At 33.9% G+C, this 13,345-nt stretch overlaps 1 protein-coding gene across 1 annotated transcript; it reads right to left on the reverse strand.

Moving 5' to 3' along the window:
• Positions 1-1,513: 1,513 nt before the first annotated feature.
• Positions 1,514-13,136, reverse strand: LOC107802686 (uncharacterized). The gene is made up of 2 exons (XM_016626224.2): positions 12,913-13,136; positions 1,514-2,519 (listed from the first exon to the last, which is right to left on the reverse strand). Exons 1-2 carry the CDS (start codon positions 13,134-13,136, stop codon positions 1,514-1,516), a joined length of 1,230 nt encoding a protein of 409 aa, XP_016481710.2.
• Positions 13,137-13,345: the final 209 nt, after the last annotated feature.

The raw sequence follows: 13,345 nt of genomic DNA on the forward strand, positions 1-13,345 counted from the left end.
CGATCTCAGCTGATCGGCTAAGCGGTTTCACCCGAGATGTCCACTCACAATACCACCATGTATGCGGCATGGCATCCGATCGCAACCCGATCGACTAAGCCATCTCACCACAATGTCGTGTGGGTTGACATCACCTCACATTACTCTAGTAAATCACCTCATTTCATTTAAGGGGAATTATCTCAACACTTCAATCTCATCCCATATTCGGGGAAAAATCTCACCACCTCACACGGGGAGTTTACCCCTCACTCACTCCTATACCGGCACGTATAGTTTCGAGTCTAGGTCATTTCAACCTACCCTTCCTTGGTGACTAAATGATACTCCCAAGAAATTTATTATTTATGGAAATTTGCAGCTCATTTCAATGTCTTTTACACTTCTGTTCATTTCATTGGCACGAGCGGCCTCTACTGTAATATCATTCTCGGTACGTTGGCCGTGTTTCATTTCTCATGCTCACTTCTTTTCCTTTCAAATACCACCAAGGTTTATCAACAACAAGGCATTTTTATTCAAGACTTTAAGTACACATGTGCGCAAATAAGAGTCTTAGGCACAATGAGATTTCTTACACAATTCGACATAATAACTTTCATTAGAATCACATCCTTAAGTTATAACATGTTAACACACAACACATACTTAGATCACATTCCCAAAGGATAATTCAATAAGATAGAAGCATTCGGAATAGTCACATTTATAATGATCAACCCGGGGCTTCCAAGAACAACGTGGGATTCAATTCTAAGAGAGAGATTTAGCCAACATACCTTGCTTGAGCTTTATTTATTTTACTACAATATTTCGAAACTCCTAGCGACTTTAATCTAATTAAAGACATGACAAAATTTAACTATAATTAGGAAGATTCTCGGGGGTTCAACTCATTTGAGCATTTAATCAAGCACTAGGTGTGCATTAAGTTCTCAAGGTCTCCTATGGTTGATTCCTTTACCCCACAATCAACCCCTACTTCAATAAGCCACCCACAATTACTCCAAAACCTCCCTACCACCTATATTAGTACATGCATGCATAAACAACAACCCTCATGCTCAAAACCTTCCTCCCCCTTACCTATTCTCAACTAGAATTTCGAAATTGAAGGTTAGGGCTAGAATCTTACCTCATGGTTGAAGACCTTGGGAGCTTTCTTGTTGAATTTCAAGGCTTGAGCAAGATTTTGGATGAACAATTAGCTTAGGGATTTCACCTCTCACTCTAGGGAACTTCCTCTCTCTAAAAATATCATATATTCCATTTGAAAATGGTCCCTTACGTCTAACTATCGAGATAGGGTCGGGTTATAAAAATTAGAAACATGAAGCCCCGATGCAGATCTGCAGTCGCATATGGGACCGCATAACGCTTCTGTGGTCCATGAAATGGACCGCATAATGGCCCTCCGGAACTGGGCAATTCTACGGTCGCATAATGCGCCGCAGAACTTCCCTCCGAAAAGTTTTATGTTGGATCTGCGATCGATTGTGCCGCCCGAAATTGATTATGCGGCCGCATAATGGTTTGTCCTTATAGCTCTTGTGGTTGTAGATTGTTCTGGCTTCAAAAGACTTAAGACCCATTGTCTTAATTCTTCCATATCTGGTTCTCGTATTTCTCTGCAGTTTGAATATATCATTGTCTGTTCTTTTGAATAATAACTCCAAATAGCATTCTGGTTTAGGTAGTTGTTTGCTAGTTCATTTAGTATAGTGGATATTCCGATAATCCTTTTATTTGCATAAAAGTCTGGAATATTTATTTTTTCTATCTCTTCTTGTTCTTCTATTTTTTCCGGTACTAGCATTTCCCTTGTAAGTCCGATCTTGATAACTTGTATGATGGGTTTTATTTCTTCATATAGTATCTCTGCTGTAGCTGAATAGAATCGTATATAGAATAGTGTTCCTTTGGTTATTCTTTTGTACTGCATAAATGCTCTGTATACTTCTGGTATGGTAGCTATTTCTTGTCCTGTCTGTGTATATACTGTATCTAGTAATCCGTAATTGTAGCAAGTGGCTACTAGTTTTGCATTTGTATTTGGTAATGCTATTAGTTTATTATATCCTGTTAGATAATGAGTAATATAATCTTCATCTGGATTTTGGGTAGTTTGGGATCTTGGATTTTTGTTTAGGAAGTTTTGTATTTTATATATGTTGTCTATATATGTACGGGTTATATGGTTGTATATCTTTTTGGCTTGGTTTAGGCTTTCTTTGTAGGTGTTTATCTGTGGTGGTAGGAATATTTCTTTCTGGGTATTTTGGATATTTTTCTGTATGAATGGTTTTGAAAATAGATTGTTCATATTTGTATTTGTATATCTAGGTTTGATTTCTTCCTTCTTCTTTGCAGATAAACTGCTAGCTGTGCTACTTCCTGCAACTGCATTTAACAAACTGTTATGAGTTTTTAGGTGTTTCTCAACGTCACCTTCTAGCTCTGGAATTTTAGAGACTTCCGATCGTCTTATCTCCGCATTTTTCAAGTCATGCTGCTGACCACTAGCTGTTTTCTTTAATATCTGTATCTATTCTTCTATGCTTTCCACTTTTTTACAAAGTGTAGTCATAGCTAAGAGTAGATTTTCCATTGTATTATCTGGTTCAGTTTGGGTAGATTTGTCTTGATAAGTAATCTGCAACAACATTCTTGTTAGTAGTGATTATTTCAATTGTAAATGTAAAATTTAATATATTTAATACCAGTCTGCGTATTTCTTTTGTTGTAACTGAATCTTGTACTTTTCTGGTTATCCACCATTTAACTTGGGTGTTATCTGTTCTTACAATAAATCTGTTATAAACTATATATGGTTCAAATGCTAATAAACATTTATATAATGCAAATAATTCTTTTCTATTTATTTCCCATCTTTCTTGTGGTTCAGTATAAGATCCTGAATAATATCTGCAATGATGTTCTATTTTTTCTTTATCATATTTATATTTAAGAACTCCTCCATAACTATGATTACTCGAATCTGTTTCTACAATATAAGTAAATTTCTTATTTTCATCTGGGAAGTATAGTTTTGGTAGTTTTTTACACAATATTTTGATCTTTCTTATTTATTCCTTATCTTTTTCATCAAATCCATATTCTACATCCTTTTTTAGTTTTTTCTGTAGAGGTTTTAGGTTTTCTGCTAATTTAGGTATATATTCTCTTACTTGGTTTACTAGTCCTAAAAATGATTGTAATTTCTTTTTTGTATCTATGTTTTCATCAAGATTGATTATTTTTTGTACTATATGTGTTTGCATTTTTATTCCATTTTTATCTATTTGTATACCTAAAAATTCTATCTGATTCTTCATAATCTCTGCTTTGGTTTTGCTTAAGCTTATGCCAGAGTTTTTTACAATATGTATGAATTTTTCTAATAATCTTATATGTTCATCTTGTATTCTTGAATATAGTAGTATATCATCTATATATACTATACAATTTTCTAGTTGGTTAAAATAATTGTCCATAAAATGTTGGTATCTTCCTGGTGCATTTTTATATCCAAATGGTAAAACATTCCATTCATAAAATCCTTGTGGTACTGTAAATGCTGTTAGTTTTTTAGATTCATCTTCTAGTTTTAGATGGTAAAATCCTGATTTACAGTCAAATTTACTGAAGTAATTATATCCTTGGATTTGTCTTATTTTTAATATCTTATTAGGTATTGGGTAATTATATGTTTTAGTTTTTGCATTTAAGTTTCGGTAATCTATAACCATTCTACTTTTTCCTCTTTTTTGTTCACTATGTTTATTTACTATAAATGCTGGACTTGTATGTTTACTATTACTTTCTTGTATGTAATTGTTATCTAATAATTCTTTTATATGCATTTTGAATTCTGCTAAGTCATCAAAGTTATATTTTAAAGGTTTTTGTGTTATTATGCTGTTTTCTTCTATTAATTCTATTTTTATTTTTGTTTTATGTTTATTCCAACCTTTTAGAGGGTTATCATTATATAATTTTTCTAATTCATTCTGGATTATTTTTACTTTGTCTATTGTAAATATAATAATTTCTAATTGAGTAGTTGTATTTTTACTTATATTTTCTAATTTTTGTGTGATTTTTTCACTTCCTTTTATCCATTCTGTATTTTTTCTTTGTTTATTATTTACTCTTTTTGCTCCTACTTTATTTTTACATGGTGTGGTAAACCACCAGTGTGTCCTTGTTATTATATGTGGGTATAGTTTATCTAAAAATGGCATTCCTAGTAATATATCTTTTGTAGTGAATTCAAAGTTATATATTTCTTCTATAGTTAATATTTTATCCCATATTTGTATTTTTATATTCTTGGCTCTGTAGTTAATCATACTACCTTCATTATTAAATCCTGTTACTACCATAGGTGTTTTTAATTTTTCCCATTTATCTGTTGGTAAACAATTATATTTACATATATTAGCTTCTGCTCCTGTATCTATCATTGGTGTATAGTATCTATTATAATATCCTTCTACTATGATTTTTGCGAGTATATATATTTTCATTCTTCTGTTCTTTTTATTATTATTTTCTTATCTTTGTATGTTATGGTTAATTGTTTATCTCCTAGATTGTATGGTTTTACTTTTTCTAACCATTTTATTCCTAATGTAATATTTTCGTTTTCGTTTTCTTGATATATTTTAAATTGTATTATCAAAGGTATTCCTCCAATAATTATTTCTTTTTCTGTTATTTCTTCATTTATTATTAATTCCTTGGGTAATTCAGGGCATAGTTGTTCAGTAGTTATTATTTCAGTTTCTGTTACTAATTCTCTTGTGATATAATTTTCTTCTTGACCTGTATTTATTAATATTTGATATTTTCTTTGTTCCATGATTCCAGTTATATAGTAATGGTTTGGATTTATTTTTTCTTTTGTGTTTCTTATTAAGTTTTTTTTTGGGATTATATATTCCCTTCTTGATGTACTTATCCTTGATGATGTTGGTGTTTCATAAGTTAATTGGTTTGGTATACTTGATGTACTTAATCTTTCTTTTACTATTTCTAAGTCTTCTTCCATGTCAATTTCTTTATAACTATATTCATTATTATCAATAACTGTAACTATTCTTTCAAATGGATTTTCTATTTTTATTTTATTAATTTTATTTTTTGCTGCTATTTTATGTTTTGTTGTTAAAACGTATAAGTTTTTACATCTAGCTGTAAATATCTTACTTCCAGGTGTTAATTCTATTCCTGACATTTTCCAGTATAATACTAATGATTTATCTATATTCCTATCGTTTATTGCTATTGAATAATTGGCACTTATTATGAATTTAAATTTTTGGTATATAAGATTTCCTTTTATTGCACTTATTATGCTTTTTTCTATAGGTTGGATTATTCTATCATCTGCTAAATATATTTCTATAGGGGTATCTATTCCTTCTCTAAAATATGCTTTTATTAATATTTCAGTTCCTCCTAGGTGTACATATTTAATTGAGTTTTTTGCCTTTATATCTTGTATTTCTTTATTTATTATTCTTTTATTTATTATTGGTATTTTGGCTTTTTCTTTTGTATATTTACAGTCAATTATATGTTCTTTTTGGCTAACTACGTAGTATTCTTCTCTTTGTCTTTTGAACCAATTTTTTATTGTAGGTACTTCAAATATTTTTTCAATACCGAGGTCTAATTCTTTTCCTTTTATTTGTTCAAATATACTATTATCAAATATAATCTTTTGTTCTGAGGATTCTTCATCTTTATATTCTTCTCGTGTTATTATTTTTATTTCTTTTTCAGTCATCAGGTTTCATCATCTTCTTTAGTTATTTCATCTCCTATTTCATCTTCTATATCTGATATTTCATATACACTATCTTCACTATCTAGTTCATAGTCTATATATTCCATTTGCATATATTCTTCATCATCAATTATGATTTCAGTTATTTGTTTTTTCTTTAAGTTTCTAGGTGCTTTACAGTCTTTAGCTATATGTCCTAATTTTCCACAGTTATAACAAGTACATTCTGTTAATTTCTTTTTTGGTCTAAATGGTCTTTTATTCTGATAATTTTTTACATAATATCTTTTTCTTGGTTTTTTATTTTTATATTTTGACTTATATTTATTATATTTCTTTGTTTTCCATTTTTTATTATAATATTTATCTGTACATCCATATTGTGGTGCTGTTTTATTTTTACAACATCTTAAGTTTTTTATTAATATTTTTTTCATTTTTGTTTCTTCTTTATATTTTTCACATAATTGTACAAACCATTATTGTAGAAATTTTATTCTAGCTCCTAAAGTATCTGCTAATCCTGCTTCATTCCATTCTTTTATTATTTTAGAATTAAAAGGTTCTGGTAGTTTTGTGAAATATAATTTTCTTATTTCTTTGCTTTCTTCTGCATTATATGTTCCTTTATAATAATATTCTCTGAATGCACAAGTATATTCGTCTATATAACACATATTACATATTGCTAATTTTGTTATTAGATTTCTATTTATTTGTTTTTCCTTATTTTGTTCTTCAATTTCTGTAGTCATGCTACTAAATTCGTTTCTTATGGCTAATTCATATTTGTATAATATTTCTATATTTGTTGTTGCTATTTCACCATTAAATTTTTTATTGCTTCTTAAGGTATCTACACTTTCTCTAGTTAAATTTTGTAACCATAATTTTACCGTTCCTATGAGTGTTCTTTCTATATATCCTGGTGTTTCTGTCATTCCTATTTTATTATCTACCAATTGTTTAGATACATATCCTATCCATAGTTGGATTGTTTTATTTATATCTGCTACGCAATCTAAATCTAAAAAGTTATATTGTTCTGATATTGGTTTTGGTGTCCATTTTTTATACCATCAACTTGGTTATTCGAGGTTGCGGGTGTCCAAAGCGAGCATGCCATAAGTGTAGTGAAGGACAACTGGTGGAGGTTGCGAACTGGGTGGTCGCTAGTGATATCCTGGTGGTTGAATGGGTTGATGGACATTCATAGAGATCCCCATTATTCCGGCCTTGAAGAAGTGATACCCCCGTTCAACACATAAGTCTATCTTGGCATCACGAAATCCCGAGTTTTAGGTGAATATTTTCGGGGCCTTACAATTGGCTTTCAGCCGGCCAAGAGCTCAAGTTTCAGAATAGTATAGAACGAGTGAGAGTGAAAGAATAAGAGTGATTAAGGTTTGCCTAAAGAGGAAACTGGGGAGGGGTTTTATAGTAGAAAAATTAAACACACAAACAAGGAAACTCAGTCAATCATAAAAATAAAAATGACTAATAAATAATAAAAATATTATTTGAGACATTACATACTTAAAAACAATTATTTAAAAATGAGAAAAATGTTATAAAATGCATGTGGATATAAAATAATAAATTTGGATGATTAAATCACCCTAAATATAATTTGAAGGGATAATTGACAAATTAAATGCAAGAAAATCAATTTTAAACCTTTAAAAATTATAGAAAATACTTATATAACCACTGAAATTGGGTAATAGTGAAAAATGATATTTTTAAAGCATATAGAATACTTTATAAAATATGAGGGAAAATTGGGTATCAACAGTTGCCCCTCTTTACCTGGGAATGATGAAAGAGTTGTCGGGTAAATAAAATGATGACCAATTTTGTCTGAATGAGCAAGGATGAGGTGTTTTTTGAAAAAAATGGGGGTCGAACTGTGGTTCTTGAGTTGCCTACATATCCCTGGTGTTACGAGAATCAGGCCGTGTGTAATTCTGGATCCAACGGCGAACGAAACCGATCGAGTTGTTATAAGAATGGTTGTACGTTTCGAAGAAAGATCTTCTCTGGATAGGGTAGTGCCATAAGTAACTGATCATTTCAGGTGGGGCTATGAATGTGAATTTGAATGTTACGGACGTACAAGACAAGTGTTTGAGCATTTACATGATGGAAACGATCATTGTTGGTTGTCGGTTACATTGGAGGTAATCAAAGGATGTGAACATTGTGAACGAAAATCGGAGCGAGAATTGCTCGTATTTGTAGAACAGTTACCTCCCGAGTTACTTGCAAAACTTAAAACACGATGCACGCGAATATATGTAGTTATTGCAGAACTTTAAACATGATGCAAATTCCCTTCGGACCATGAGACTTGTCTTTCAGACGATAAGGATGATGTCCTTAGACCATGACGTCCTGGGCCATGAAGCGTATGATAAGGGATTTGCAGGCCATTAAATGGTGTCCTCGAGCCATGAAGATGGTTCCTCTGGACTATGACACCTTTGAATAATGATATGCAGCTTCGAGAGATCCTCCCGTCATGGCATGATGTCATCAGCCTATGAGGATGATGCCTTCAGACTATGACACCTTCGGACAATGTGGCGATATTTCATCCTATGAAATGCACAGATGCATTGATATTGATTGCTTAATAGAGGGAATGGGTGATGCTTAGCCATATGCGAAAAGGAGAAAATGCAACGTTTATCCTTGTGTGAGATGAGGGCAATGCTTAGCCCTATGCAGAGGAAGGCAATGTTTAGCCTTATGCAATGATGGATGCAGTGCTTAGCCTCATGCGATGTAATGAGGGCAGTGCTTAGCCCTATGTAGAGGAAGGCAGTGCTTAGCCTTATGCAATAATGGAGGTAGTGCTTAGCCTCATAAAATGTCATGGAGACAGTGCTTAGTCTCATACAAAGGAAGGCAGTGTTTAGCCTTATGCAATAATGGAGGCACTGCTTAGCCTCATGCAATGATGGAGACAGTGCTTAGTCTTATGCAAGGGAAGGCAGTGCTTAGCCTTATGTAATGATGGAGGCAATGCTTAGCCTCATGCAATGTAATGGAGACAGTGCTTAGCCTCATGCAATGTAATGGAGACAATGCTTAGTCTCATGCAATGTAATGGAGACACTGCTTAGTCTCATGCAATGTAATGAGGATAGTGCTTATCCCTATGCAATGTAATGAGGGCAGTGCTTAGCCCTATGCAATGATGAGGATAGTGCTTGGCCCTATGCAGCGATGAGGGCAGTGCTTAGCCCTATGCAAAGAAAAGCGACGATTAAATATGAAGAAGCAAAGTGGTTCTTAGCTTGACATGTTTGTGCTCGGTGACTTCTGTCGGTGTGAGGATAGTGGTCTTTTTCACGCCCCAAACTCGGGGAGCACGACCGGCGCTCAATCGAGAGAACCCGGTCGAGCAAGCCTATTAGATTTCATTCTACCCAAACTCATCCATGAATAAAGAGGAGATGTACTCCATTAATCAAACACTGAAAAGATTTTAATAACAACTTCCTTTTCATTCCATTAGCAGCTTCAATCATAATTTCCAAAATATTACGAGTTTATAGAATTAATGAAAAACATGACTTCTAAATACCAACATTTCTAGTTCAATTCCAACATCAACCCCAACACACAGCCTTTCTACGAAGCCTTTAAGTACAATAGAAGAGTAATATGGAAATACCGGCAACAAGGCCCCGACTATACCTCAAAACACAATACATGAGAAACAAAAGATACATGACCCCGAAATGAAGTGGGGCTTTCCAAATCAGCTAAAAAGAGTGTACCGCTATCACTAATCAATGCCGCCTGCTGTAGAACCACCTGCATCCATTAAAGATGCAGCGCCCCCGGCAAAAGGGACGTTAGTACTGTCGAATAACACTAGTAAGTATAGCAAAGAGTACTCTTTCAAAATAGAATACCCATATAATAAAAGGCAACACATAGAAACAGCAAGTCACAATCAACAATATCCAAATGTCCAGTTAAAACATAATAATTTTCAAAATACGAACTTCATATACATTTTTGATTGGGAGATCATTAGCACCGATATACCACCATCTTTGTTAGCACGAAGTCTGATCAGGCCCGATCGGCTAGGCCATCTCCCCACTAACAATGTGGTTTGACATGTGATGCGAAAGAAAGTTGTTACCAAGAGTAGTACCACCATATGCGCAATATGGCGTCTGATCTCCACCCGATCAGCTAGGCTGCCTTCCCACATATGCCGTGTGGGTTGACATTTTCAATCCACAATTATTACCAGTTTCATCCCAATTAAGGGGAATAATATCACAATTTCTCCAATATTTCAATTTCATCCCAAATAAGGGGAATGATCACAATCCACCTCTACACCGGCACGTGTAGTTTCAGGTGTTGGCCTTATGACCCACCCTTCCTAGGTTTTGCTAATGATGCTCCCAAAAATATTTTTGATTTGATTTGCACACAGAGGTAAGATAAATACAACTGTACTCACCTCAACATCTTTCACATTGTATAAATTATCATTAGTATTTTCAGTCATTCACAACGACAATATTTCCTTGGCTCATTAGGCCATTCACAAGATTCTTTATTCCTGGCACGATGGCCGTATTTCATATTCCACACTTTCACCTCTTTCAATTTTAAGATCACCATCAAATATCAATATATAGAATATTCTGGAAATCACAGCTTTAAGTTCATTAGAAATGAACAATTTAAGCACAATAGATTTCTTTCAGAAAAATGGAGTAAATAATTGGCAATTGATGCGCAAGTTCAAATCATCAACAAGTGACACCCCATTTATTCTTGAAATACTTTTCCCCAAAAAGGGCAATACACAATTTCCACTCACGAATATGTAAAAACGCAAAATACATTAAAAATACTCACAAAGCATAGTATTTGTTAAAACAGCCACATATGGCATGACTTGAGTACAAAAGCTTTTAGACAATTCTATTTTCGAAGTCATTTTAAAACAGTTGAGTTGAGGCTCATTTCATAATCCTTATCACATATTCTCATTTCATTGGCACCACTAGCCATAACTATAACTTAAATTCTTGGCACGTTGGCCACGCTCTATTTCTTCAATTCGCTTATTTCATTTTTAAGCATCTTTAAAGATTATCAACAACAAGACACTTCCAATCATGACTTTAGGTACACATATGAGAAATTACGAGTCTTAAGTATATCGAGTTTTTCTCACCCAATTGGTATACTAGTTCTCGATTAAAACACGACTCAAAGCCACAATATTTAAATACGCAAACCATACTTTGAACATCTATCTTTCGACATAAGGCTCATTCGGAATAAACAAGTTTATAGGGAATAACACAGAATATAGAAGTTAGGAATCTTGAGCCAATCATACATGATCTTACGGAAACATTATGGATATCTATTCTAAGAGAGATAGTTTAGCCAACATACCTTTCTTTGAGATTTCCTTAAATTACTACAACGTTCCGAAAATTCTAGCAATCCCAATCTATTTTGAGACATAACAAAATTGAACCATAATTAGGAAGATATTCATGGTCTCAGCTCATTAGAGCATTTTATCAATCACTAGGTATGCAAATTTAACTACTTGGTTCTTCTACAAGATTTCCTTCACTCCACAGCACAATCTTTACTTATTTGAGCTCAACAATCTTCCCACAAACCTTATTAGTAGAAGCATGCATAAATGATACTCCTACACCCAAGAATCATACTCCCAATCACCATATTTTACCCCAAACTCGAAATTGAAGACTAGGGGTTTGAATCTTACCTCTTAGATGAAGATCTTGTGAGATTTCCTTGTTGGATTTCAAAGCTTGGGAAAGATATTGATGAACAAAATACTTCATCTACTTTCTCTCTCTAGAACACACTCACTTCTCTCTAAAAAGCCTCAGATGATTGCCCCAAAATAAACCCCAAAGCCTATTTAACAAAATGGGGTCGAGTTATGAAAATAGAAAAATTAAGCCTCCAAAATCAGGTCTGTGTTCGCATAATGGACCGAAAAATGGCTATGCGGGTCACACAATGCACCACAAAATTGTTACCAAAAATTGGGCTGTACTGCTCCATTCTGCGACCAGGTTGCAGTTGCATAACCACTTCTGCGATCGCATAATGGTCGCAGAATCGCATTCTGCTAGCCTTTGGTAATTTGGTCATAATTTCTTGTAGGAATGTCCAAATAATGAACGGCTTGAATATCTAGAAACTAGATACATAGACATTCCTTTTGATAGGTAATAACCATATAAATCTTCATATCAAGAGAGTTATGCTTGTTTGAAGTTAGGTCTTGTGCGAACTCACTTGAAACTTTATCCCATCATAAAGTTTTCAACTTGACTTAGCCTTGGGGCTCTTACCATAAACCATTATTAATGCACATCTTACATATATTATCATGATAAATTGATATCATTCATATAATAGTCCTTGTCTGCACACAAAATAATATAATTAGCGCACATCAACTTTCTTAATAAGGCTTAAGTACTTCAAAATTTTTTGGGGTGTTACAGTCTTGTTGTATATATGTTTGTTGTGGACATTCTTGTTATGTCCATTATGCTTGCATCCAAAGAAAAATCGTGAGTTTTTGGGGAAAAGGTCGGTTCGTGCTCTCGATTCCTCATTTCGCCTTTGCTCTTGTCTTGACACCTTGGGTAACATCTGGTTACTACATAAAATGCGGTTTTTCGAAAATATGCATTTATGGTAAATCATTTGTAAGTAATGCAATTACTTTAAAAAATAATGAACAAAAGTAAACAGTTTGGTCGAATCATAGACCGTGACATGCTTTGACACACTGGGACCTTCTTAATTCGGAATTTTGAGGATCCCCCTCAAAATTCTGCCCCAGTTTAATGTATACTTCCGGCAATACACTTCTTGGTGATCCTTGACGTGATGATATTAATGAAAACTCAAAATCTTGCCTCGGTTCCTGACCGTAGATGGGAATGAAGATTTTATTATGATGTGACCTAACCCATAGGGATGCCTACGTATACCCTTTTAAACGGGAATTAGGTCAAGCGTAGTTCATGTTACATCAAAAGAAAGTGCACATACAAACTCAAATGTAATACCTCTTGACGGCGTCCGAATTGATAAGTTTTGGCCATATTTCTCCGTCCATCTCTGCAAGTATGAGTGCTACTCCTATCAGTACTCGGTGAACCATGAAAGGGCCTTGCCAGTTAGGTGAGAATTTTCCTTTTGCTTCATCCTGATATTGGAAGATCCGCTTCATTACCAATTGCCCCGGTGTGAATTGCCTCAGTCTAACCTTCTTGTTGAAAGCCCTTGCCATTCTATTCTGGTTGAGTTGACTGTGACATACCGCATTCATCCTTTTACCGTCAATGAGAGCCAATTGCTCATACCAACTCTGTATCTATTCTGCGTCGCTGAGCTCGGCCTCCTGTATGATCCTTAGGGAAGGAATCTCCACTTCAGTAGGTATGACAACTTCGGTACTGTAGACCAGTAAATAGGGGGTTTCCCCAGTTGATGTGCGGA

Source organism: Nicotiana tabacum, chromosome 21, assembly GCF_000715075.1.
Source record: "Nicotiana tabacum cultivar K326 chromosome 21, ASM71507v2, whole genome shotgun sequence".
Lineage (NCBI taxonomy): Eukaryota > Viridiplantae > Streptophyta > Magnoliopsida > Solanales > Solanaceae > Nicotiana > Nicotiana tabacum.

Bases quoted from the DNA above. Each gene is read 5' to 3' on its own strand.
- LOC107802686 (XM_016626224.2), bottom strand. From the start codon at position 13,136: ATGGCAAGGGCTTTCAACAAGAAGGTTAGACTGAGGCAATTCACACCG. The intron at 2,520-12,912 runs GTATTACATTTG...GAAAACAGCTAG, and splicing joins AATTCGGACGCCGTCAAGAG to TGGTCAGCAGCATGACTTGA.